This window comes from Anguilla rostrata, chromosome 2 (assembly GCF_018555375.3).
Source record: "Anguilla rostrata isolate EN2019 chromosome 2, ASM1855537v3, whole genome shotgun sequence".
NCBI lineage: Eukaryota > Metazoa > Chordata > Actinopteri > Anguilliformes > Anguillidae > Anguilla > Anguilla rostrata.
In genome coordinates, this window is record NC_057934.1 from 21,818,876 (window position 1) to 21,843,311 (window position 24,436).

Below are 24,436 nucleotides of genomic sequence, written 5' to 3' on the forward strand. Positions count from 1 at the left end.
TTGTCGGAGGATCACATGGTTTGGCGCCGGGTCCGCTGGGTCCGGCGTTGCCTGCGCGGGTTTTACCGACATCACAGGGAAAAAGCGCGGCTCGGCGCGGCGGAGTCAAAGAGGGCTGATCGTAGCCTGGAGCGCGTAACTTTCACATAACAAATAATCAAATGAGATCCGCACTCCCAGCCGCTGCATGTTTAATCAGACCTCAGAAAACCAGTATCAATTATTGAAACTGTTAATTAGACGCCCCCAATTGGCGAAGATGTCCATGAATAAATGATTTTTGTTAATTAATTATTGATTCAAGATAAAAAATAAATAAATCGGGTCTGCGGGGAAGAGACGCACCGCAGTCCTTCCTTAAGATCAGCCGAAAGGAGGAACGCGCATTTTAACCCCCGAGTAATTTAAATTTACGATTAATTTACGATTAAAGGGCAGACGGCTTCGCTCCAAAGAGAACAATTCACTGCGCTCCCGGCACGGCTCCCTCAGATGTATCCGCCGTTCCGACCCCGCTGTCGCCTGTAACGGACGCCGTCGATCTCTCTGGCTCGCTCGCCGACAGACATCCATCCACAAACTCCGCGGAGCGAAGTCCAGACGCTCCGGTGATGACAGTGCCATGTATGCGATTAGCTAGGACACGCCCCGCAGGATGGGGTTCAAAGCAGCGCAACGACGGCGAACAACAACGGGAGTGAAAACGTTCATAGAGAGCCAATCCTCCGAATATGATCACATGCCATTAGGCCCGAGGCAAAAATGTCTTTGGAGGCCCCGTTTGGAATTATATCCTACCCAGGCAGGCCTCTAGCCACACTGCTGCCCTAGCTGGCCCGGGGGTGGGGGGAGGGGGGAGGGGGGGCGGTTTGTGGCCAGTGACTCTCATGGATGCCCCTCTACACGTTTGACCTCCCTCTGGACAGATGGGGCCTTAAGGCGGTCGACCACGCCTAGACCAAGATCTGCACGCCATAACCAAGCTTGGCTAATAGGTTTCCCTTCTTACAATCTCTAAACAACTCGTCACATGGAACATCATGGTTGAGAGAGACTGTGACATACATATATTGGCGTCCAAAATGATACAAAGACAAACTGAGAGTCAGGGTTAGGGTCAATACCAGTTCAACTCAGTCAATTTAAAAAAAAAAAAGAATTTAATTCATAAACTGAAAATCCCCATTGAAGATTGCAGTTCACAAAACCAAACTGGAATTAATTTCCCAAATGAAAGAAATTTTAATGGGAAACCTGTTGACCTTTTAAAAAACATTTATTTAAAAAAAAAAAACTTTTCTGCAATCTATTAAATTGGCGGGAAAATAAACCACGACAGAATCATTGACCAAAAACTTTATTCTGTGACACCTGCCATAATTTACATGACCCAAAAGAATGTCCTACTGCACAGGAAATGAGGTCATTCTGTAACCTTCCTGTGCTCTGTGCTGACAGGATGCCCATTCAATGGGCAAGGGAGAAGCGGAGAGAAGGCGCCAGGTCCCCAAGGCTGCGGCTCGGGACCCTGAGAGGACAGAGGAGGAAGCTCCAAATCACAGGCCCCACAAAAGGAACCCACACAGAGAGGACTACGACAAAATACAAAAAAAATAAAAATAAATTTTAAGCAATAGTGGGAGTGTGGGGGGGCAGAATAGTCCCAATATTCAGGTGGCCCTCCACCTTTCCTATACCGCTGTCAAATTCAATGATAAATGGCGTCTGACACATGGCAAAATCAGGAGAGAAAATGGCCCCAAAACCAGAACGCTGTGGTTACAATCCTGGGCAGGCACACTGCTTTTGTTACCCTGAGCCAGGTGCGTGCGTGAATTCCTTGGGACAAAAATAAAACTGCATGAATGTGAAATTCAGCATATGCACTTCACTCGGGATGAGAACTAAGTCCATCAGCTGTGGTGGGTTATCCTCTTATAGTGCTTCTTCAGTTCCAGCCCCAAAACAGTCACGTCCATAGCGGTCTTCCTGTATTGCCTTACAACGGCTTTTTAACAGTTACTCTAAGGGTGTGTCTAACACCCCCTAACCGAGTTGCTCTTTTACACCTGGGAAAAGTTTACCCAGTTCGAGACTAAACTGTCTCTCACACCAACTAACTCACACCTGGAACCTCAGGTGACTTGAATTCCCAAATGAAATGAAGACATTGAATTGTACAATGAAAAATATCAGGGTCAGGAGAAAATCTGTCATCCATCTCAGATTCTTTAGTTCAGTTCATATAAAAAAAGGGGAACTTAAGTTTAAAAAAAAAAACCTTGTTTCCCCCCAGGATTGGAAATGAAGCTACACATGAAGAAGCCAGGGCAGTCCACTGAACAGTTCATAGGGGAAGTCAGAGGTTATAGCTGGGGCAGAAGTGCGTCTGGATTCCTTGAATGACCTCAGTATTGAAGGTTGACCTTTGTGTCATAGAAGCAGGTCCTGAAGGGATGTTTTGGCTTGGGAGAGGAAGGGAGAGGAGGGGAGGGAGGAGTGTTTAGTTGGAGGTCCTCTGTCCAGGCAGGCCTGGGGCGATGGGGATGTTCTCGTGCAGGAACTTCATGCTGCCCTGCTCGGAGAAGTCAGCGGCCGTGTGCCCGTCGCCACGCAGGACCCACTTGGTGGTCAGGAGCCCCTCCAGGCCCACAGGGCCCCGGGCGTGGATGCGCGCTGTGCTGATGCCCACCTCCGCCCCTAGAGGGAGACAGAGGACAGGCAGTTAGTGATAGTGTTTGTTTAACAGCATTAGCAGACAGAGAGGTTTATAAAACTCTTATTACATGGCTTTGTTGATTGTTTGATTCTGATTGGCCACTTCAGGTATTCTATGGTCAAATATTTCTGTTAAAGACCACTGCTGTGGGTATGAGGCCACTTTTGACTCTTTTCATGCGAATATGCAGAAAGAAGTGCTGCAGCAGCCAATTCGACCGTTGTCACTTTAAGAGAATCAATAAATCTACCGTCATGAATTCCATGTGGCTCCCCGTTCCTGACTTTTACTGCATGACTTATGTTAGCTATACAGAACATTCAGTAAGTTAACATTAGATACAACCCAAGTACAACATATAAAGTTGTACAAAGTCATTGAAAGATTTACAACGACAAAAGCAAAAACTGACGGCAAACGAAGGGTTAGCGATGTTACAAGAGGTGAGTGAGGCTGAATCAGGTGTCGGGGAGGAAATGCATGTCGATGACGCTGACAGTGTGAGAAGAGTGACCGTGAGACAGAAATGCAGAGAGAGAGCAAAAGAATAATAAGAACATCAGCCAGCACTCCCAAATAGAGTGAACAGAATGGAAAATGTGTTTCGTATTAATTTCAATATATTTGAATCACTTGAAAATCACTTGAAATCAATATTGTGTGTCAAAATACTGATCAATTTCTTTCGTAAGTAATCATCCATGCGATAAGCGAGACAATCTAGCGAGGTGCTTAGCTGTCGAGACATAATGACCTTCGAAGAGGCAACCTGTGACAGTTATTACTTTTGAATAGCAGACCACCTCGCTGTGCATTATTCCTACATTATGGAGAGTGATTTTGCACATGGTGTCTCACTGATTCAACCAAGTTCAAAATCAAGTGCTTTTTCTTTTTTTTGTTTTTGAATGAAAAACACTCAAAGAGTTGGTTCACAGAAGTCAGTGATTACAGAAGGCAGCTCACTGTAGCTCCACTCATCATAGGGTTCATAAACCCCTCACTCTCAGAAGAAGTAGGAAATAGAAGCTTAGGACAGTAATCCTGCAAGAGGAGGAGCTACTGAGCACTGTCAATCAATGACCAACCTGTCTGAACCAATCCACAAACCTTGCACTCGACAGACAGAAACAGTTGGATGATTGGACCGAGTGAACTCCTCTTAGCTCCGCCCACTTAGCGGTTTCATTCTGCCATCACTACAGCAACAGAGAAGCAGGGAGCGAGACTCCAGACACCCAAGGACCAAGAGATTAAACCAGAGTTCATATTACTGGAGGGCTAGTGAACGCTGTACCTTCATTCCACAAAACTCCTCTTTGAACTTCGGTTCAAGGGCATAATTAACTCTCCGCAGCAACGGCTACACACTCCCCACAAATAAAATTCAAGAGCTATTCATCAAGCACAGAGTTTCAATATATAAAATATATTTAAAAATCTGGTATTTAGGTGTGATGCGGTAAAAGTCACTGAGGTATGATTGCATAGTTACCCTGATTGCGAGTTTGACACCACTGAATAAAACACTAGTACCTGTGGCTCTAGTCCAAGTTGAGAAGAAATCCCTGATATGAGGAACTGGGAAGGAATGGGCACAAGCACTCACACACAATAGCGGCAGCTAAGACATTTTACCCACTCGTGCGCTGAGAATGTGAAGCTCAGGGGCGTGTTGTTACGCATGCGGCTAGCAGAGCCGCCACGCCCCGAGGCGTTAACCTTTGGAGCCAAACAAACAGTGGCCCCCGGGAGCGCGACCCGTATCTGCGACCGGTGTCCACTCGCTGCGCAGATGCTCCCGTCCGCGCGGGCCAACGCGTTAGCCCTTCAATTAGCGCAGCCGGGCAGCTTTGCCCCCGGGGGGGGGGCAACAGCCGGGCCGGCCGGCTCCAGGGGGACGCGAGCCTGGGGAACCTGCAGAGGGGAAATCGGAGGGAAACCCACCCAGTCCGAAGCGGTATCCGTCGGCGAATCGCGAGCTGGCGTTCCAGAACACGCACGCGCTGTCCAGCTGCTGGAGGAACTGCTCGGCCGTCTCTTCTGCAGGAGGGAGAGACGAGACTCGATCGTACGCGTCGAAAAAAAAAAAAACCTTCAGGAATCGTCGTTAAAAGGCCCCGTGTCAAGCTGGTTTTCGCCACACCGCACAATCAATGCCAAAACCAGGCAACTCCGATTACTAAGACATGGGAGCTTTAACTGTGGGCAAGTTAATAAAGCAGCAGTGCCGCTGTGTGACTGCTGCCAGGTAAGGAAATGACGTGAGTGCAACATTTAATGTATGCTTTCGAAAGTCAGTTAGCGACACAGCATTTCAGGCTATACATTTAGAAGCTGGTCATAAAGCAACATAGCCTTCATTCCCATGAGGCTGAAATAAAAGTCCCATATTTCACTGCGCTGTCATGAGGCTAAATCACTTAGCATCAGATGCAGGATAGGGGGTTTGTGCTCAAGAAATTTTCATTCTGAAAAAATAATTATGTTTCGCTGTACAGCACTACAAATACATGTTTAAAAACAAGCAAGTTTTTAAAAAAATTGGCCGCAGGATGGGTGCCATTATTAAATAAATAAATAAATAAATAAATGCATTAATAAAAGGCTAAGCACTGTTTTGTGAAAAAAATTATTCCATGCATCTAAAAATGGTTTAAAAAAAACTGATATACAAATACTTTCATCATGACCGGATCATGTCAGTATTTCACCATGTCTGGTTGTACTTATGTTTGTTGTTGTTGTCTGGACTACAAATGGAAGGCAGCCATTGCTACCTGCTTCACGTACAACATTTCAGGTTGCAGACTGGGCGTCGCTCCTGTGGAAATACACCAACGCAGACGCACGTGCGTCACGTCTGCGCGGCTCCGCGCGGCGTCGCAGGGCGTCGCTCACCGTTCTCCGTGACGATGACGTCGGTGTGGGAGCTGCCGTACTTGTGGATGTGGTCGATGGCGTCCTGCATGCTGTCCACCACCTCGATGCAGCACTCCAGGTCTCCGTACTCCGTGCGCAGGGATTTGACCTCCGAGGGGCTGAAGGTCAGGTAGGACGCGAACCTGGGCCCCGCGTGGATCTTCACCTGAGAGGGAGAAGGACGGCGCCGCGCTAATCATCTACGGTGAGCTTCCGCATTTACATCGCGCTCTTCAAAAGATCAGAAAGGGCGACAAATCAATCTCTCATACGCTGCAACACTCACATACGTGTTTTATGTCAGGGGTAAATTATAAGATGCACTCCACATAAGAGGGCATGTGCCATTTATCTTAAAAAAAAATAAATAAATAACACGTGTTCTTTTCAGCGAGAGCTATCGCATCCTCTTTCTTCGCCTCTTTGGCAGAGATTCAAAGGCTCTTCCACAGTCCCCTTTGACCGCAATCGCTCAAACGCACGGTCAACCCTCAAACAGTGGGATCAGTCAGACGCAGGGATCGAATTCAAACCAGAACACCCATCGCAAACGCACCGATGATTATGTGGAGAAAGATGACTGAGCGTGTGCGCGTGTGAGAGGCTCACCCGTTCCACTCTCAGCATGTCTATTATCTGATCGAACACAGGGGACCTCAGCAGATCTCTGTGCACCAACAGCGTCTCCATGGCATTGCAGGCCGCAGGGTAGTCACATTTAGAGTCTCTGACTGGAGAGAAAACATTATTATTATTATTATTATTATTATTATTATTATTATTATTATTATTATGCTTGTTGGGACAGTTTTTATTGCCATGTCATTAATATATTTTCTTCTGCCTGTAACGTGGCTTTCGATCAAAAGTCTAATAATTTGGTCCCTCCATTGCCCTTCTTTGCTTCAAGAACCCACAGACAGCCACAGTAAAGTCAACCATATTGGATTTCCCACAATTGTTAATTGTTAGAAAAACCTCAAATGCTACTCCTACAGAACTTCACACAAGATTTGGTGTACAGCATCTGTGGACCAATCTCTATTCAGGAATTAATAGCAGTGTTGTGATATCGACTTTTCCTAAATAAATTTTCAAAATATTAAAATAAAAAATAAAAATAGTTATGAATGAACTTGCAGTGGGATCTTCACAAGAATGCTTATAAATGGTTTGAAATTGGGTAATTAAACTACTAGCTACATCAAGATTTCAGTCTTATAGCTTTTTCCTAATCAAAATGGTGGCACTAAAGTTCCAAATATTAACTGCTCCTTTGCAGAGATTCCAATCTTGATATGGTGAAACATCCTCATATTAGGAACACATATACCATATACTGTATATGTTCCCTATGGGCTGGCGCCATCTTGAATTGGTCACCATTTTGGATAACTATAGCATCAGTTACTTTTCTCAGTTCTTGTGAGAATCAACCACCTTGTTGATTTTTATTAAACTCAGTTCACTGACAGAAAGAAAATTTGGTATAGTTTGGCCACACTGTAGCACAATACCAGTCGACTTCAATCATACTTCCAAAACGACTATAACTCCTGCCCTGCTTGACCTAGAGGCCTGAAGCCGGAATGATTCGGCCGAGGGACCCACCGATCTTGATGACCTTGTCGATGCTGGCGTCTGAGTCCACGTACACGTGGCAGACGCCCTCGCTGTGGCCGAGGACCGGGATGCCCTTGGCCGCCCTCTGGATGTCCCTCACCAGCTGGGAGGAGCCGCGCGGGATGATCAAATCGATGAGCTTATCCAGCCGGCAGAGGTCCTCAACCTCCTCCCTGGTGCTCACCTGCAACGCGCCATACACGCAACATGCATCATGTACACGTATTGTAGGTTACATGCATGCATTGCGTAGGAATACATTAAATGTAAAACATGCACATACAGACATATGGCCTACACCTGCTCACACAAGTTCCCACACAAAGCAACAGTCTGTCATATGTTCCCACTCTAATTGGTGTTGCCTCCTGCTTTTACTGAATGTCCAATTAGTGATGGAACATATGAACTGTGTATACAGATTTACACACAACTAGCCCCACAGGTCCAAATGGATTTAGTAAGAAGGATTAATAAGGAAAAAAATAAAAAACATAAATAAATTATAATTGAAAAACGGCAGAAGTCAGAGCTGTGGCTTTCTTTTGATCCCGTCAGTATTTTACTATTTTTCAACAGGTGATTGCATTACTGTGCCAAATCATTCAATAAAGCAAGATTCACTGCGTCTGAAAAACACAGCATTGCTTAGCGTGTGCGCGTCCTCGATAAGGTCAGGGCCCTCCTCACCAGCTGCACAGCATCCTTGACCCCGTGGATGGAGAGCGCTTCCTGGGTCAGCTGGTGCAGGATGCGGTTGGTGTTGGCCGCCTCCTTCCCTCCTTTCAGCAGAAGTGCGTTGCCGCTGGCGATGGCCAGAGCAGAAACCTGTAGACACGGCAGCACACAGTCTAAGGGGCTGTCGGGGAGGTGGAGCCACTGCCCTCTGGTGGCCAAGTGGCACAGCGATTAAAAAACTGGCTGTCATACAGTTTGATTCACTAAACTGTACACTGCCTGGTGTACCATTGAAAAGAAAACCAAAGGTATTAATTTGTTTTTACCAATATATTTATCAGGGACAGTGTAAAATTAAAAATATTCTGTACAATCATGGAATGCACTGTGCCTAATTAAGTCAAAATGCTACTTTGCATTGGTAGAACTGAAAAAAATCATCACAACATCATCATCACAAAACTGCTAAAAGCAATGTTAATAAAATAAGAACAACAATAACCCCCAGAATCCTTGTCCATCAGCCAATTACTGGAAGCTCACACATGTCTGGACATGCCCAGCTCGAGTCGCCCTCAACATAAAATTGTCAGTGAAGCACAACAAAGTGCACGTGTCCAACCGGAAACTTTACTTTTCTACCATCATTCAGATAGCAGAAATTTCCATCCCTATCTGGCTGATAGCTTGTGCTAGCTTGTGCTTGATTAAGAGTCATGTACATCAATAGATCTGTACTGGGAGTACCCTTTATCCTGTTTATGCTCCCAGCATAGGTCTCTGCTGTGGCATTACACATGCTAAATACATAGAGTATTTACTCTTTACTGCCTCCACACCCACAGGGTAAATCACATGTTCAGTTGCGCAGCTAATGTAATCAAAAGAACATAGATGCATGTACACAACATGGTGCGTCAAACTGATGGTGTGGTTGTGCAAACAAACACGATCTGAAACCCTCTAGTCTCTGACTGCAGTCTGCTGTGTCTTACCACACCCTCATTAGCCCCCTGCCCCGGTCACCCTCTTTCACAGATAACGACGGCGAAGAGCGGCCGAATCCCACTGGTTAACGTAAAGGCGGCGCGCCCACCTGGGGGAGGCAGTCTGGGCGGGACTCGAAGATGACGAGCAGCACGCCGATGGGCACGGTGATCTGCTCCAGCTCCAGGTTGTTGGCCACGCGGGTGCGGCGGATGACGCGGCCCACGCTGTCCTGGGACGACACGGCGATCTGGCGCAGGCCGATGGCCAGGCTGTTCAGCTTGGCCGAGGACAGGCTCAGCCTCTTCAACAGGGGCGGAGTTAGCCTGCCTGTGGGCGGGGCCAGGAGGGCACGTGGATCAAGGTGAAGTGACAGGTGTGTGTGTGTACATTCCTACAGGCACTAACAGTGAGTTTGTGATCTATTAACTGCACTGACAGGTGAGTTTGTAGTTCATTCACTGTACCGACAGGTGAGTTTGTAGTTCATTCACTGTACTGATAGGTGAGTTTGTAGTTCATTGACTGTACCAACAGGTGAGGTTGTGGCTTATTATCAGGACCGACAGGTAAGCTTGTGGTTATTTAACTCTACCACAATTGCACTGACAGATACATTTTCAGATTATTATTAGAGACGTTTGCAGTACAACACCTTCACTGACAGGTGACTGTGGTTTATTACCTGTACCAATGCCATATACAAAGTATATAGCTTATTTCCAGATGAATGAGTGATTTATTATCTGGTAGGTGGGCATAAGGTTTATTAGCTGCAATGACAGGAGTGGGATTTTTCTGCTAGGTGAGCGTGAGGTTTTTTTTAGCTGTAATGATAGGTGTGTGTGATTTACCTGTACTGGCAGCCAGATCCATGTCTTTCTTGTTCGCATCCAGGATCTCATCCTTCTTCTCAGTCAGGAGGTCCGCCAGGTAGCAGATGACCTCGCTTCTCTGTGACGAGGCAGACGGACAGGTTCAGCCACGCCCTCCTCTCCCTGTACAGTCGTACCTCATGCCTAATGGATCAGTGCTACAGATTCACTGATCTCAGCTGCAACGTTCCTTTGTCAGCAAAATCTAATTAATTTTTGGCAACTGACCGATTCAATTTAGCTGTAAACACCTTGCTCAAATTTACTAATACTCAAAAATGGAACGGTTGGCTGCGTTTTAATTATAATAAATATATTTGACAGGGAAACAGAGAAAGGTAGCGGCCCCTTCTCAAGCACACTCTTTTTTGAACACAAACCCAAAAATAAAATGACTACTGCTCTTGAACCTCTTTGACTACAAACATAATCCTGAGCTCTTCTGAAAGGAAACCCTTGTGAGTTTGTTTTCCTAGAATCAGAATTAATCTAAACACCGCTATAAGTAACAGAAGTTCAAATACAGTGGAGGTGGAATTTTTTTTTACCTTGCCTAAAAGATTTATTTATGTTTTACCACAATATGGATACCGACTTTACTGTGATTCGTGTTGTCTGTGGATTTCCAGAATGCATGGAAGGTAAGGAGTCATTTTGATCTAGCCCACTGTTGCTACAGCATTGGGGTCGTAAAGTAGTTTATAGAGATAGAATCGTGAGTTTTAACACTGGTAAACGGTATATCATGTGACCAGATTGATTGAAAATTTCCCCATAAAAAAACAAACAATGAATGCAAATAAACCAAACCACTTCTGGCCTGGATTCAGGCAGGTGCCAGTATAGCAGGTTCAGTATGCACAGTGCACTGCGTTCAGCTAAATCAGACGCGCGTGATGAAGTAGGAGAAAATGAGACCGCGGGAGGTGCTCGGAGGTGCTCGCCGCTCCTCACCTGTTCAGGCAGGAGCGCCGCCAGCGTCCGGCCGCCGTGCCGCGCCATCTCCGCCTGCTGCTCCACAGTGGGGCCTGCCCAGCGCCGGGGCAGAACAACAGAGCCGTTACCACAGCAACCACCAAATAAACCCCGCAGGGCTCACAAACCTAACCCCCGCCTTCAACCATGCAAGACGCCTCCTTTTCACATTTTCTAATATGAATCATTAGCAGCATTATTGTTTGTGCACGGAACAGTGTTATTGATTACTTGATTAATTCTGACATTCGTTAGTGTTTACTTTAAATTACTGTAAATTAGAAAACTTAGACGCTCACCAGCTGGTTTGACCTCGGAGAAGAACGTCCCCACTTTCTTTCCCTCGACGATGTCTGTGATGACGTGGCCCGTGACTTTGGGGTGCGTGCCGTTGGCAATGACGACGGACGTGCCCCCCTGTAGGGCCCACAGCGCTGCTTTGACCTAAAATGAGCAAATAAATACAGTTTAAAAATTCAACTGGACTCTTCAGAATGAGTGTCTGGGTTCCCTGCATGCACATCATATATTTTAAGTGTGAGTGTGCATGCGTGCGTGTGTGTGTTTTTGTGTGCGTGCCTGCGTGCATGTGTGTGAGAAAAGCCTGTTTCTTCATGTGTGTGCGCTCGTGTGTTTTAGAAATACTTCTGCTAGCACATACAAGTGTACCTCGCTGTACACTGACCTTCGCCTCCATGCCTCCAATTCCAACTCTGGACTTTGTCCCGTAGGTGATGGATTGCTGGTCGCCAGGATAGAAAATATCAATGAGCTTGGCGTCGTCCAACCCTGGGGGGCTGTCGTACAGCCCTGAGGAAAAAAGACAGGGAGGGGAGGGGGAATTGCTTAAATCATAGTCGTGCTCATGGCTCCTGAAGAGGACAGAGCAAGTGTGCCACTTTCCTTGGGTTCCGTACAGCAGACAGGAAATAACCCGCAGAGCTCACAGAGTCCACAGACTGATAACGTCCTCCTATTCAATTATTGGGATGTGGTCACTCCGAACCCTTTTGTCGCTGACATTTCTACTTAAGGACTGAACAGCTGGACAGGCAGCTAGAGTCTCATCTCACGGATTAAGGCCTCATTAACTCCTACAACAGTGCGGCAACGTAGCACAATGGTGGGGTAACCGCCCTCGTAACTCAAATGGTTCTGGGTTCAAATCCCAGAATCTCATTTTAGGACGTTTTTTCCAGGACTTTTCAAGGACAATTTCCATGACTTAAGACTTACAGACATGAAACATGGACAATGGTAGCCCAAACGTGGGGGTGGGGGAGAGGGGGGACAACGCGCAAGTACCATAACCATTCAAAACTTTGTGCTGCCGTGTAATCTCAGCAGCTAATAAAAAGGAGAAAAATACACAAAAATATGCAATCTCAGCTCTAAATATACAGTTTAATAGCTTGACTTATAGCCTAGCCTACAATTTTCCAGGACCTCACAAATATTTTCAGGACAGTTTGTAAATTTTCTCATTTTCCAGGTGTTTTCCATGACTGGAAAACGATAAATTTAGTCAATAAATTTCCAGGTTTTCAAGGTTTTCCAGGACGAGTGGCAACCCTGTCACTGCTGTTGCGTACCCTTGAGCAAGGTACCTAACCTGAACTACTTCTCTAAAACCGGGGTTTTCAACAGGGGGTTCACGGACCCCTGGGGGTCACTGAAGGTACTGTAGGGGGTCCCTGGCCAGACTTGATATGCAATGACTATAGATTTGGGAAAATATTTTTTAAAATGAAACCTTTTTTTTATTTTTTATTTATTTTAATATAACCCTTTTTAACTTATGATGGAGGTCTCCCAGAATGCCTCTGAGCCTGGCTGAGGGTCGCTGGATCAGACAATCAGAAACCCCCTGCTGTAAATCACATAGCTGTAATGTAACAGCAAGGCTCAGGCTAGTGTATAGACCATTTTCCAGGGCAATGAAAGGGAGAACGTGCCAAGCCTGAAGGGCGTTGGGTGGCAACTTCTCTGTCAGGGGGACTCATTAATGCCTGAGGAAATGGGAAAAATAAACACGTAGACAAACAAACAGCCCACACGCACCTTCCACATCAGAGAGAGCGATGAGCAGGTCTGCCTTCATCTCCACGGCGAGGCGGGCCGCCAGGCTGTCGTTGTCCTTGATGCTGATCACCTGCAGATGTGAAGGAGCTTTGAGAGGAGTGTGTGTGTGTGTGTGTGTGTGTGTGTGTGCGCGCGCGTGTGAGCTTATGTGGGAATGAGAAACAGATGCAGCACAACACAGTGCAGCAGAGAACAGTGAATTGCCTACACTCTGCAGGAGAGTCTACTAGAGGAGTGAATGCAGGCAGGGCGGGACCAGAGTTAGGGACGGGGCCAAAGTAAATGGCAGCAGGGTTGGGCCAGAGTGAGCGGCGGCAGGGCCAGAGTGAGGGGCGACGTGGCCAGAGTGAGGGGCGGGGCCAGAGTGAGTGGCGACGGGGCCAGAGTGAGGGGCGGGGCCAGAGTGAAGGGTGGCAGCGCCAGAGTGAACGGCAGCGGGGCTGGACCAGAGTGAGGGGCGGGGCCAGAGCGAGGGGTGGCAGGCCAAGCCGGAATTAGTTACAGAAGTTTTTTTTCCCCAGTCTGTATCAGCACCTGAAGAGTGGGATATTCCCTTCTGGTTGAGAGGAGGACACGTGGAGGCACGTGGCCCGTTTCAGGACAGCTGGGAGGAGCCGTGTATGAACTTATGCTGGTAGGCATGAACACAACTCGCAAGCTACTGCCGGTTACCGGCAGGCATCATGGTCTATGTGCGAGAAAGTCAGGTATCAAGGGGTTCAAAACATTTTTCCCCCTTCAGGTTGCCAGTCTGCTGTGACCCAGCTATTCTGCCATCGCACTTGAGGCCATTTCCTGCACAGGAAGACAGTGAAATAGAGCAGCAAGCAGGACAGCGCTAGGCACAGAGACACCAGCAAGCTGCTACTGCAAGGGAGCGGCCACACCATGCAATCCTCCAACTCCCAGCATGCACTTCTCAGCTGCCGCCACGCGAGCGAGACACAGAGCCCTTTCCCAGCATGCACTGCTTCGCAAGGCCTCCCAGCATGCAGCTCCGCTGCGGCGGTATGGATTGGGGATTGGAGGGTGGGGGGGTCCGGGGTTTTTGCGGGGATGCTAACCGTCCCCAACCCCTCCCTCCCCCTCTGTACTGTACCCACGTTTACCCCCTGCAGGTCGCTGTTGGGTTCGGGCGGGGGGACCACGGCGTCGTTGGTGTTGATGATGGGCACGATGTTCATGCGCAGGAGCTCGTGCAGCGTGCTGTTCAGGTTCCGCCTCTTCTGCTCGTCATGGAAGTCCAGGTTCGTAACCAGGATCTGCCAGGGGAGAGGTTGAACTTCCATGAAGAAATGTTTTCATTCGAAACAGAAGTATCAACTTTACACAAAACTAATTACACAACCAGTGACTGGCGCAAAACAAATGGAATGACCAATCATAGGTCAAGTTATTGGATTTGCTGGTTTGAAGATTTTGCACATGCTATAGGACTTAGTGAATCAGGCCCTTTGTGTCCCTCTGTGAAACCCGGTTGAAAATCACCATGACTCTGCGTATCTGCAGAACTGCATGCGTAAACGGAAAGTTACAGGTTCTGTTCCTGAAAGTAGCTTGAGGAAAGTGCATCACCTATTCTGCCCCCTCTCTATGAATAGAACACACAAATAATGTACCGCACACTATGTAAATCTGCTGCAAAAAAGCTTATGTAACGTTAGCAGTAGCAACAGACGTTTATGTTAACAATAAGAAATTAGTTTCTCTACGCAGGACATGAACGTGCTACATGGACAGAATGCGCTACTGAGCGACACGCAGTGAGCTGCAGTACCTGGGCAGTGCAGGTGCTGTACTGGGTGAACATGGCTTCATACAGGGCCATCAGGCCACTCTGGCCCGCAGCCGCACACGCCCGGGCCTCCAGAACCGGAACCGTCTGGGAGAGACCAGAACCACACACAGTCAATCAGTCACTCAATCAATCAATCAGTTACTTAATTCATCAATAATCAGTCAGCCAGAATCTATTCATATCAGGAATGGGACACTGCACGCATCGATCAGATAATGAGATAACAACAACATATACAACAACATATGTGTAGTGTCTTGTCATTTTACCTTGAGTGCTCAGAAAAGCACCCGATAAATTAAATGCATTATTATTATTATTATTATTATTATTATTACCAACAATAATAGTAATACATTTTACTGAAAAAGTTTTCTAAACTCAAGGTTTTAAAAAGGAAAAAGTTTAAAATCAGAACAAGTTTTCCTGCCACACAGTATAATGTCAAAATGACTTTTACATTCTGCCTACCATAGACTCAGAGACCCAAATCAAGTCCTTGAGCTGGTTCTGTATGATAAGACTCATCATGTCTATAAGCTCTTCTTTTATACAGACTCACAATGTCTTTGAGCTGTTCTGTTTGATACAGACTAACCATGTCTTTGAGCTAGTTTGGTCTGATATGGACTCACTATGTCTTTGAGCTGTTCTGTTTGATACAGACTCACTATATGTCTTTAAGCTGGTCTGGTCTGATATGGACTCAAAATGTCTTTGAGCTGTTCTGTTTGATACAGACACACCATGTCTTTAAGCTGGTTTGGTCTGATATGGATGCACTACGTCTGAGCTGTTCTGTTTGATAGACTCACCATGTGTTTAAGCTGGTGCTGTTTGGTATGGACTCACCATGTTTCTGAGCTGTTCTGTTTGATAGACTCACCATGTGTTTCAGCTGGTTCTGGCCAGAGTGCAGAGCCTGTCGGACGCTCTGAGAGAGCAGGATCTCGTGTCTCAGCCGCTGTTTTCCAAACGCCACTGCACCGCTGGTCACTATCATCATCTCCCTGCCCTGGTTCTGCAGAACCGCCACCTTAAAAGCAGAAAAACCACCTCTACCATTCCACCTTAAAGCCAGAGACAGAATCTCTGTTATTCCACCTTAAATGAACAGAATTCTAAAATGACTAGGCGCTGATTGATACGCATGTTCAAGCATGCACCGGAAGGCAAAAAATTCAGCCCTGTGCCCCTTAGCATGTTCCCACGGGGTCGCCCCGCGACCTCACCTGCTCCACTATGGAGGCCAGGCGTCCCAGGGCCAGGCCGCACTCGTCGCCGCGGGTGACCACGGCGCTGCCCAGCTTCACCACGATGCGCTTGGCCTGCTTCAGCTCGCTGCGGTGGGCGAAGGACTTACCGTGGGCGCGCGTGAGCGGCACTGTAATGAAAGGGACGTTACTCCAGTGCCGCACAGCGGCGTGTCTGAGTGACGCACAGACAGGCAGATCTGAAGGAAAGAGATGCAGAAAGCCATGAGCAGGCGGGGGCCATGCAGAGCGGGTGCCATGATGCAAAGGCCAGAGGTCAGAGGTCAGAGGTCAGGGGTGAGGGGTGAGATGTGACTGTGAGGCGTGAGCAGTGTTCGGCATTCTGACTGATTTCATTTCAATTTTCAATTACCAAGTTAAACCAGCGCAGGCACTGTTTAGGATCTGCGACCACTGCAGTGGATCACAACATGAGCAACTTTTCACCAGCTAGTGGTGAAGCAAAGGGACTGCTGTTACTTTGGTAAAGCCTCTAATTCAGAATGAGGGTTTGTCTCTGAAGCTTCTCGGTAGTCACAGAAAGTAGTTCTCTATGGTTATGAAGTTAAACATTTGACTCTATACTCTATAATCACTACACATGGTAAAAACATTGAATTTAAATTTTTAAATCAGGAAGTCCTGACTCCTTAGCATTTACAAATAAAAAGCTGTGATTTATCTGTAGAATTGTTTTTAAAACAATGATCCATAACTGACGATGCAGAACACTACACACAAGCTTAGGTCATATGCTCAGCATCATGCAGCAAAGCGTGCAAACTACACCATGATATTGTTATGTCATCACTGTCATTATATTATGTATAAATGGCTTTACTTTCTAAAACATAATTATTTCCTTTGTTCCATGAAAGCAATCGAATTGGTCCATATAACTGTCATTCAAATAAAAAAAGTGTTTGCTAAAATAATAAGAGATGGAGGGAGGACCAACAACATTGTAGCCATAGCACCAATTTAAATGCTACAGTTCCTGCAATTTGGTGGTATTTACACAGAATTACACTGAATTAACAAGAAAATGATGCTTCTGTGTCAATACAGTCTTGCTTACTGACAATACATCTTTCAAACTCCCTGATCCATCTCTAGGTTTATCCATTTATACATGTACATGTTAGTATGGGTACAATATGTGCTGTTATTAAAATGATTTTGTCATATCAAGCGTTAAGGAAGTAAAAAGGACCTTGCAGTGATGGTGCAATGAAACCACAATTACATCACAGTGACCTCATGCTATATCTCGTTGGCAAGACAGATGGTCATGCAGGTACTGTATGAACATGTGACAGCAGAACAGCCCTTATCTTCCAGCCTAAATGCCCCCGCCACCCACCACCCCGCCAGCAGCCATAGCCAGTGAGGAAACAGCACACATGGAGAGAGAGGGTGAGAGATAAGGACAGCCTCTTTAACCCGGAACGTGAAATAATCCCGCAAGAGACCCTTCTTTACCTTCCAACACTGAAGCTGGTCTGAAGCAAGCTCGTGCAAAAGAGACAGGGAGCAGGCTACCAGGCTCATACGAGCACATATATTGATAGTTTAAGGAGGAAGAGACGTATGTTTGCTTTACTCCAACTACATATTTAAGCGACAGTAGAATCTTTGCAAAACATCTGAAACAGCGAAAACTAACACAGAAATCAAATGTCCCTATGCCCCCCCCCCCACACACACACACAAAAAATAACAATGGCCATAAGTCAGCAGCTGAAAGTTACAGCTGACAAAAGAGAGCTTGCAGCCGCTGAGTTAGACGGGCTGAAAACAAAGCGCTCCAGTGTGAAAAGATAAAGTTGCGCGGCCATTATCTCTACTGCATCGATCAGAACTGTAAAAAAAAAAGGGGTCACCAGGTCATCAGGGAATGTTTCGCAGCCTATCACCCAAACCCCTCCTCCTCAATTGTCTCCATCCATCCAACGTCATGAGACGTTGTGAGCAAAACAACATTGTGCAATGTGATAATCGTGGATGCCCCCACCTCCCAAAAAAAATAAAAAATAAAAATTAGGTTTTAAGGGAGGGAGTTTACCGTATAACACGTATAAAAAGATTCACAGAATTCTCAGACCATATACATTCAAAAAACTAATTATTTTAAGCAAATGGTCAAACAAAAATTTAGCAGAGGTTGGTGTGAGAATGTCTGGTATATAAAATAATAGAAATTTCCACCCTACAGGCTAATCGGCTTACCTCACTGTCATCATTATCAAATTACTTGGCAGATGCGCTCATCCACGTTAACTTGCTTAAAATTTACTTACATGTTTCTCTTTTATACAGCAATTAAGAACCTTTTTCTGAAGTACAACAGCGTCCTGATACAAATTTTTAAAGTAATATTTGAGTTTCAAGTCCAGTTTCTTAACTACTATACCACACCACCACCCACCAACTACAACTAAAATGTTGTACTTTCTCCTAAGTTAACCCCATAGAAAATTAAAAGCCTCACAGACTTCCTGTTGGGGGAAGGTTGCACAGTGTGTAGAAGAAACACAGAGGCCTATTACAAGCGTGACAGTTGTACAGTGGTAAAGCCACACACACACACGCACACAGTTCTCTGTTACAGGGGACGGTTGCATGGTGCACAAGTGACACTCACGTTTGGCCTGGGAGGCAGCTCTGGATAACCGGGGACAAGCGTTTACTGAAGCGTTCCATTTCCCCACCTTCAGCCTTGAGCACAAGGCAAGCCTCTGCAACAGCATGTTGACCTCACTAAAGCCAGGAGACCTGTATCAACCCAAGAGACCCGCCATCAAGTTACACACTAACAATTCAAAACTTAATCACTCAGATTCTGACAAATATTTATACAGAGCTCCATAAAAAAAGAAAACGTTCACTGATAATGCATTGCTTGAACATATAAATGAAGGACAAAAATTTCTGAAGAGTAGAGCTATCTGTTAAAAACAGGACAGACAATTGGGGTAGCAAGTCTGGTAAAAATAATTTATGAAAATATACAGCAACATTCGTACCTATTGTCCTGAAATCCTTAATTAAGCTTGATGAGCAGTATTCCGTCAGTATCTCTGCTTTTGTGACAGCTTTGGTACATCACAGTTCTATCCCAGACATGCTCCACTGAATGCCGAAATTACACCGCGGGGAAAGACCAATAAAACAGTAGCAGGGGCGAGGCCTGCAAAGGCACAAACTCAGCCCCCATTTGAGATGAGCTGCTGATGCAACTCTGTACGCCCTGTACAGAACTTTGATCAAATAGTGTTACAGATTAATAAAATAATGGCAAAATAAAACCTATACTCCAGAAAATAGTGCACATACACGTGGTCATGTAGTTTTGCTAGTTTTAATGCGAATCATCGGGATAACGATGCTGGAATACTGTGCTACATAGTGAAATTATAAGCTCGTCTGGAAAAGCATGATCATAAACGTGCATCATATCAACAAATCAGGAGCAACGCTAACGTTAATTGGGAGTCCCATTCACGGACACAAATCATGGTTCGTAGAAATTGTAAAGGGGCAAAATCTTCCGAGACATATGGTTTACGTTCTGACCCATCATAATCGTTGTCGATGTCCAACATCAGTTCATACTGACAAGCACTGATATGAACCGACCCAATTCTGAGAGTCTGATCTACCCAGATAGCTAACGAGCCGATGCCAATCTACACATCACAACATTACAGTTGGCACTTTGCTAGCTAACATGTGGTCGTTAGCTATAGTTCATTAGTACTGCCGGTAAAGATTTTTAACCGTGGCCACGAAATTTGTCAAGCTACCGATGAAGAGTAACAGCAATGACAATTACAATTAGTGTAACAAATGTTCATGTTTGTTTGTAAACAAGGTATGGACTAAAGCTCTTATAGCTACGGCCACTCATTCTGACAGCAGTTCACGTTACATTGTCGAAGCAGCACATGTTTCAAGTTAGCTGGTCGTGGCGAGCTACGTATAAAATCCTAATTTATCATTGTCGCATACAGTTAGTGACTCTACAAACGACTGGCTATATTGCCACATCAGCTGTGTCTGGTGGTAGATCCAAGCATGAAAAATACAGACAAGCTAGCTATGCTACTTGACAGTGCACAAAAAAACTGAATTAGCCAGCTAAGAGTGCAATACTATGAGCGAATTCAGCTGTATTTGTTTACTTACCACACAATCAAACGTTAAAAGAAACGTATGCTCACTTTATTCAGGATTTAATATCAAATGACGCGGCGGCGGGCAGTATGTAGTCACAGTCTAATATCTTCTCGCACCAGCCATATTCTTTCTTTACACGTCCTTCCTGAACAGTTCATTCTACGCCTGTACTTACGTAAAGAACGTAGAATTTCCCTAGCTGTCAGTAACGCCACGTACGTCGAGTTCTGGAGTCTCCAACGTAACAGTTGACTGTGCTCACCACAGTTGTGTAGTGCTCGCCGTAGTAACAGTTGATACGCGGATACCGATTTACGTACTGATTTTTGCGTACGAACCACAATGCCGGCTTCCCACGTGGCATATCGCATTTAGAACATACAGTGAAGGCATGTAATGTGTGGTGCTTACTACGATTCACAGAACCTAATTCTAACCCTAACACCAACACTTACCTTTTGTATTTGTATACCTGTCAGTATTTCTTTTGACTTTAATGCCTACACATGTATCTGTTATCTCATTGTCAATTACCGTTCCATCGCTGCAAATTACCCTTTTTTATAAAAAGACACAGCCTAGTTTACCAAGTGGTCAGTATAAAAAACAATGGTTAACTTGATAGTTCGCCTCTTCCAACTCGTGAACCAGAGGGCGTGGCCAAAGTGTGCGTCAATTTATTTATTGACAATAAAATGTGCTTAACATGTGTTAATCATGTTCTCTTTAATCTGTGTGTAATAGTCCCACTATTTATTTTCCATTGGCAGCAGGCCCTAGGTAGTTTGCAATGAGGAGGACAGCACATGACAGGACAGGAGAGACAGAATATGCAAAATCACACAAATGCAATTGCCCCACATGATACTGACAGGGAACAGTTTGTTTGTTACAGCCATCCTTTGGTCAATTAAAATAGTTTAAAGCAACCTCCATATTTTCCCCTTAAACCTATTTGAACAGAATGCAGGTTTGGTTCGTTTTTAATTACATCTGTACTTGAAATGTTTATATTAAGCCACAAAAAATGGGTACTTTCTTATTCCTATATAAAAGGATTCTCCCTTTTAATGTAAATTTTGTCATTTCTAAACAAAAGAGCTGGAGCACTGCATGTTTGTTCTATAATGGATATATTCGCTTCATGTTCACTAATGATTGGCAGCCCACTAAACAGATGCTCCACTAATTGTTTAAATGTTAACTTGCTATGTTAAGTGCTTTAGTAACTTGATCTCTGAAAGAATGCCCAATTGTCCTGTGATGGTCATTATACAATTTTATTTATTTATTTATCCATCCATCCATCCATCTATTATCTATTCCTGCTTATCCTGGGCAGGGTCACGGGGGTGCTGGAGCCTATCCCAGCATGCATAGGGCGAGAGGCAGGAATACACCCTGGAGAGGCCGCCAATTTATTACAGGGCACATACACCATTCACTCATTTTAGAGTCTCCAATTAGCCTACCTGCTTGTCTTTGGACTGTGGGAGGAAACTGGATTATAATAATAAAGGCATATGCACATCCAAAATATAGCGCAGGTGCCTGGGTAGAGAGAAGAATAATGCAAAATAAGAAAATACTACCAGCACACTGCTATTATGCTCCCAAGTGATTTTTATTTAATTAAAATCCATGAGCAGTGACAACATTTTGACCATTTTGGTCTTCGTCAGGTAAAGGTGGACACATGAGTACACCTGTATAAATAGACAATAGTGACGCGTCAGCAACTCCTTCTTAATTGATTCTGGAATACGTAACATTACACGTCGGTCACCGGATGATCATCATGCAAGTAGTCCTGGGAAATACACACAGGTGATTATATATCTGGAATATAAAAAACACATACAAAAGTTAAAAGACTGTCAAATTATAGTGACACTACGTTTTTTTCTGTAGTAAGCTCCACATTCGTCAAATGCTCTTTCAAATATACCTGTTACATAATAGGTAAAGATATATTATCTGGTGTACAAACACTTGTAATAGCTCATGGAGTTTCATAGATACAGTAAAAAGAATAACATATGCTCAGAGTAAGACCATATAAGACGGCAAGGGCATCAGGCAAGCGGTACAAAGGCTCCAAGAAATGGTCTTATATCAAACTCTTCGTTAAGACCTTTTGGGGATAGTGTGTTTAATCTATAAATCCAATAACATTCCCTCTGCAAAAGCAATCTATTAATGTCTCCTCCCCTACGTGGCACTCACTTTTTCCATACCTATGTATTGGAGAGATGAGACATTTTGATTCACCTGCATAAAATGAGCAGCTACTGGACTCCTCACATCTCTAGTCCTAATGTTGCTCCTATGTTCACTTATGCTTGTTTTTAGACTTCTGGTGGTCTTGCCTATGTAAGCTAAACCACAAGGGCATCTCAGAAGGTAGATGACATCAGCTGTGGAGCAAGAGATAATACTTTGTATTTTGATCATAGTACCTGAATGGGGGTGATTGAATGAATTACATTTGTATGTAAAATTGCATTGGGCACATTTACCGCACTTGTAATGACCCCCTTTAACATCACTGAGGAAAGTTTTTTGTTTAGGGGGTGGCAGATCAGATTTCACCAACATATCCCTGAGGTTGGGTGCTCTCTTAAAAACAATATGTGGTGGGTTGTTGAATATATTCAGTAAAAGTGGGTCAGAATTTACAATGTGCCAATGTTTCTTTAAAATGTTTTGGAACTCCACTCCTAGTAGGGAGTATTGTGTGAAACATTGGACCGATGTAGTAGTTTTTTTTCCAACTCTCTTTGTTTGTAAACTGTCATGGTCCTGTGTTCCTGTCTGTGTTTTCCCTGTTGGGCCGCCAGATGGCGGCACTTCGGTTTTGTGTCCTGCTCCCCCTGTGTTAATTGTATGATTGTTTCCAATTGTTCCATTAGTGTTTGCTGCTTGTCTCGTTTTCCCTTCCCTCTCTGTGGCCTGATTGTTCATGGTGCCCTCCTGTGTCTTGTCAGTGTCTGTTCTATTTAAGTTTCCCTCTTCCTTGACTCAGGTGCTGGATCCTTGCGGTTATGTCTGGTTGTTCTGTGCTCCCCTCCTCAAGTCTGCTCCATGCCTTCCTGCCCATGTTCTGGTTTCCCCATGTTTTGTATTTTCTGGATTTTCTTTGTTCCTATGTTTGAAATTTTCCTTCGTTTGTTGGTCGCCCTGCGAGGCTTTTTGTTCCCTTTTGTTCCTGTGTGTAAGTAAAGTATTTTATTCTTATCATTTGGGAGTTTTTGTATTTTTTCCACCCTCTGTGTTTGGGTCCCAACCCCCCACGCATCCTGCCATAAACATTCTGATTTTGAGGTGTGTTCAAATTTCTGAGACACCTTTTCCATCCAGTTGTCTGGATAGCCCCAGTCTCTGAATCTCCTGCTCAGTTCTTGTTTGGCTCATATAGCGGCTGTCTGAACTGCTTACCCTACTGAACTGATTAACCGGAGGACTCTTTTTAAGGGGTGTAGGGTGAAAGCCATCTCTCAAAAAAGAGTCCCTGTCTGTTGGCTTCCAATACAAATCAGTACTAATTGTGTTCTCTTTAAAGATGAAAATGTCCAGGAAACTGAGTTTCAGTAAATTCTATTGTAAAATGTAAATTTTCATCCTGATTATTTATGTAATGGCTGAAATCAAGGAGTTCTGATTTTGTCCCTGTCCAGATCAAGAATACATCAATATATATATATATATATATATATACATCTTATTCTCAATCTCCCATGTATAAATTGGCAAAATTAGGTGAGAACTTGGATCCCATGGAGACACCAGAAACTTGTAAATAGAAATCATCCTTGAACATAAAGTAGTCCCTAATACAGCTGGTACTGGGTAAAGTATTTGGAGGACGTTGATTTAAAAATGTGTCCACAGCACCTAACCCACTCATGTGGGATGTTGGTATACAGACTTTCCACGTCCAAAGATACCAACAGAGCCTGGTCCTCAACAAAATCAACATTTTTCTGTTGTAGTCTGGATTCCCGGTCACTTGTCTCCCCAGTACTGTCTGTGTTCCCTGAGCTGCTTCACTCCCGTGTACTTGTGTGATTTCACTATTCGGGTGGTTCCGGGTTTTCGTGGTTTCCCCCCTTCTTTCCAGTCTCGCTTTACTTCCTGCTTATTTCTAGTTTTACTAATTTCTACTAACCCCTACTAACTTATAGATTGTAAAGTACTAACCTCGCTAATATACTAACATGTGAATATTACTACTGGACTAACACACACTAATTTTGGGTTTTTGATAGTTTAGATCACTATACTAATACATTAACCAGTCTCCCCTTTTCCATGCTGCGCTGTAGCTCCGCCCCTTTTCTTTCTA

General features: G+C 44.8%; 1 protein-coding gene across 8 annotated transcripts; it reads right to left on the reverse strand.

Moving 5' to 3' along the window:
• Positions 1-1,341: 1,341 nt before the first annotated feature.
• Positions 1,342-20,565, reverse strand: aldh18a1 (aldehyde dehydrogenase 18 family, member A1). Of its 8 annotated transcripts, none has more exons than XM_064321214.1 (18): positions 20,547-20,565; positions 18,557-18,687; positions 15,892-16,112; positions 15,546-15,695; positions 14,639-14,743; positions 13,965-14,123; positions 12,841-12,931; positions 11,465-11,589; positions 11,079-11,223; positions 10,759-10,832; positions 9,784-9,883; positions 9,039-9,259; positions 7,955-8,092; positions 7,253-7,448; positions 6,251-6,372; positions 5,621-5,807; positions 4,667-4,762; positions 1,342-2,700 (listed from the first exon to the last, which is right to left on the reverse strand). In XM_064321214.1, exons 2-18 carry the CDS (start codon positions 18,660-18,662, stop codon positions 2,504-2,506), a joined length of 2,433 nt encoding a protein of 810 aa, XP_064177284.1. In that variant the 5' UTR covers positions 18,663-18,687; positions 20,547-20,565; the 3' UTR covers positions 1,342-2,503. The 8 variants fall into 8 exon arrangements, with proteins under 8 accessions (XP_064177284.1, XP_064177285.1, XP_064177287.1 ...); XM_064321215.1 differs by lacking the exon at positions 20,547-20,565 and adding an exon at positions 20,101-20,346 and having other exon boundaries at positions 13,971-14,123; XM_064321217.1 differs by lacking the exon at positions 20,547-20,565 and adding an exon at positions 20,136-20,341 and having other exon boundaries at positions 15,892-16,043.
• Positions 20,566-24,436: the final 3,871 nt, after the last annotated feature.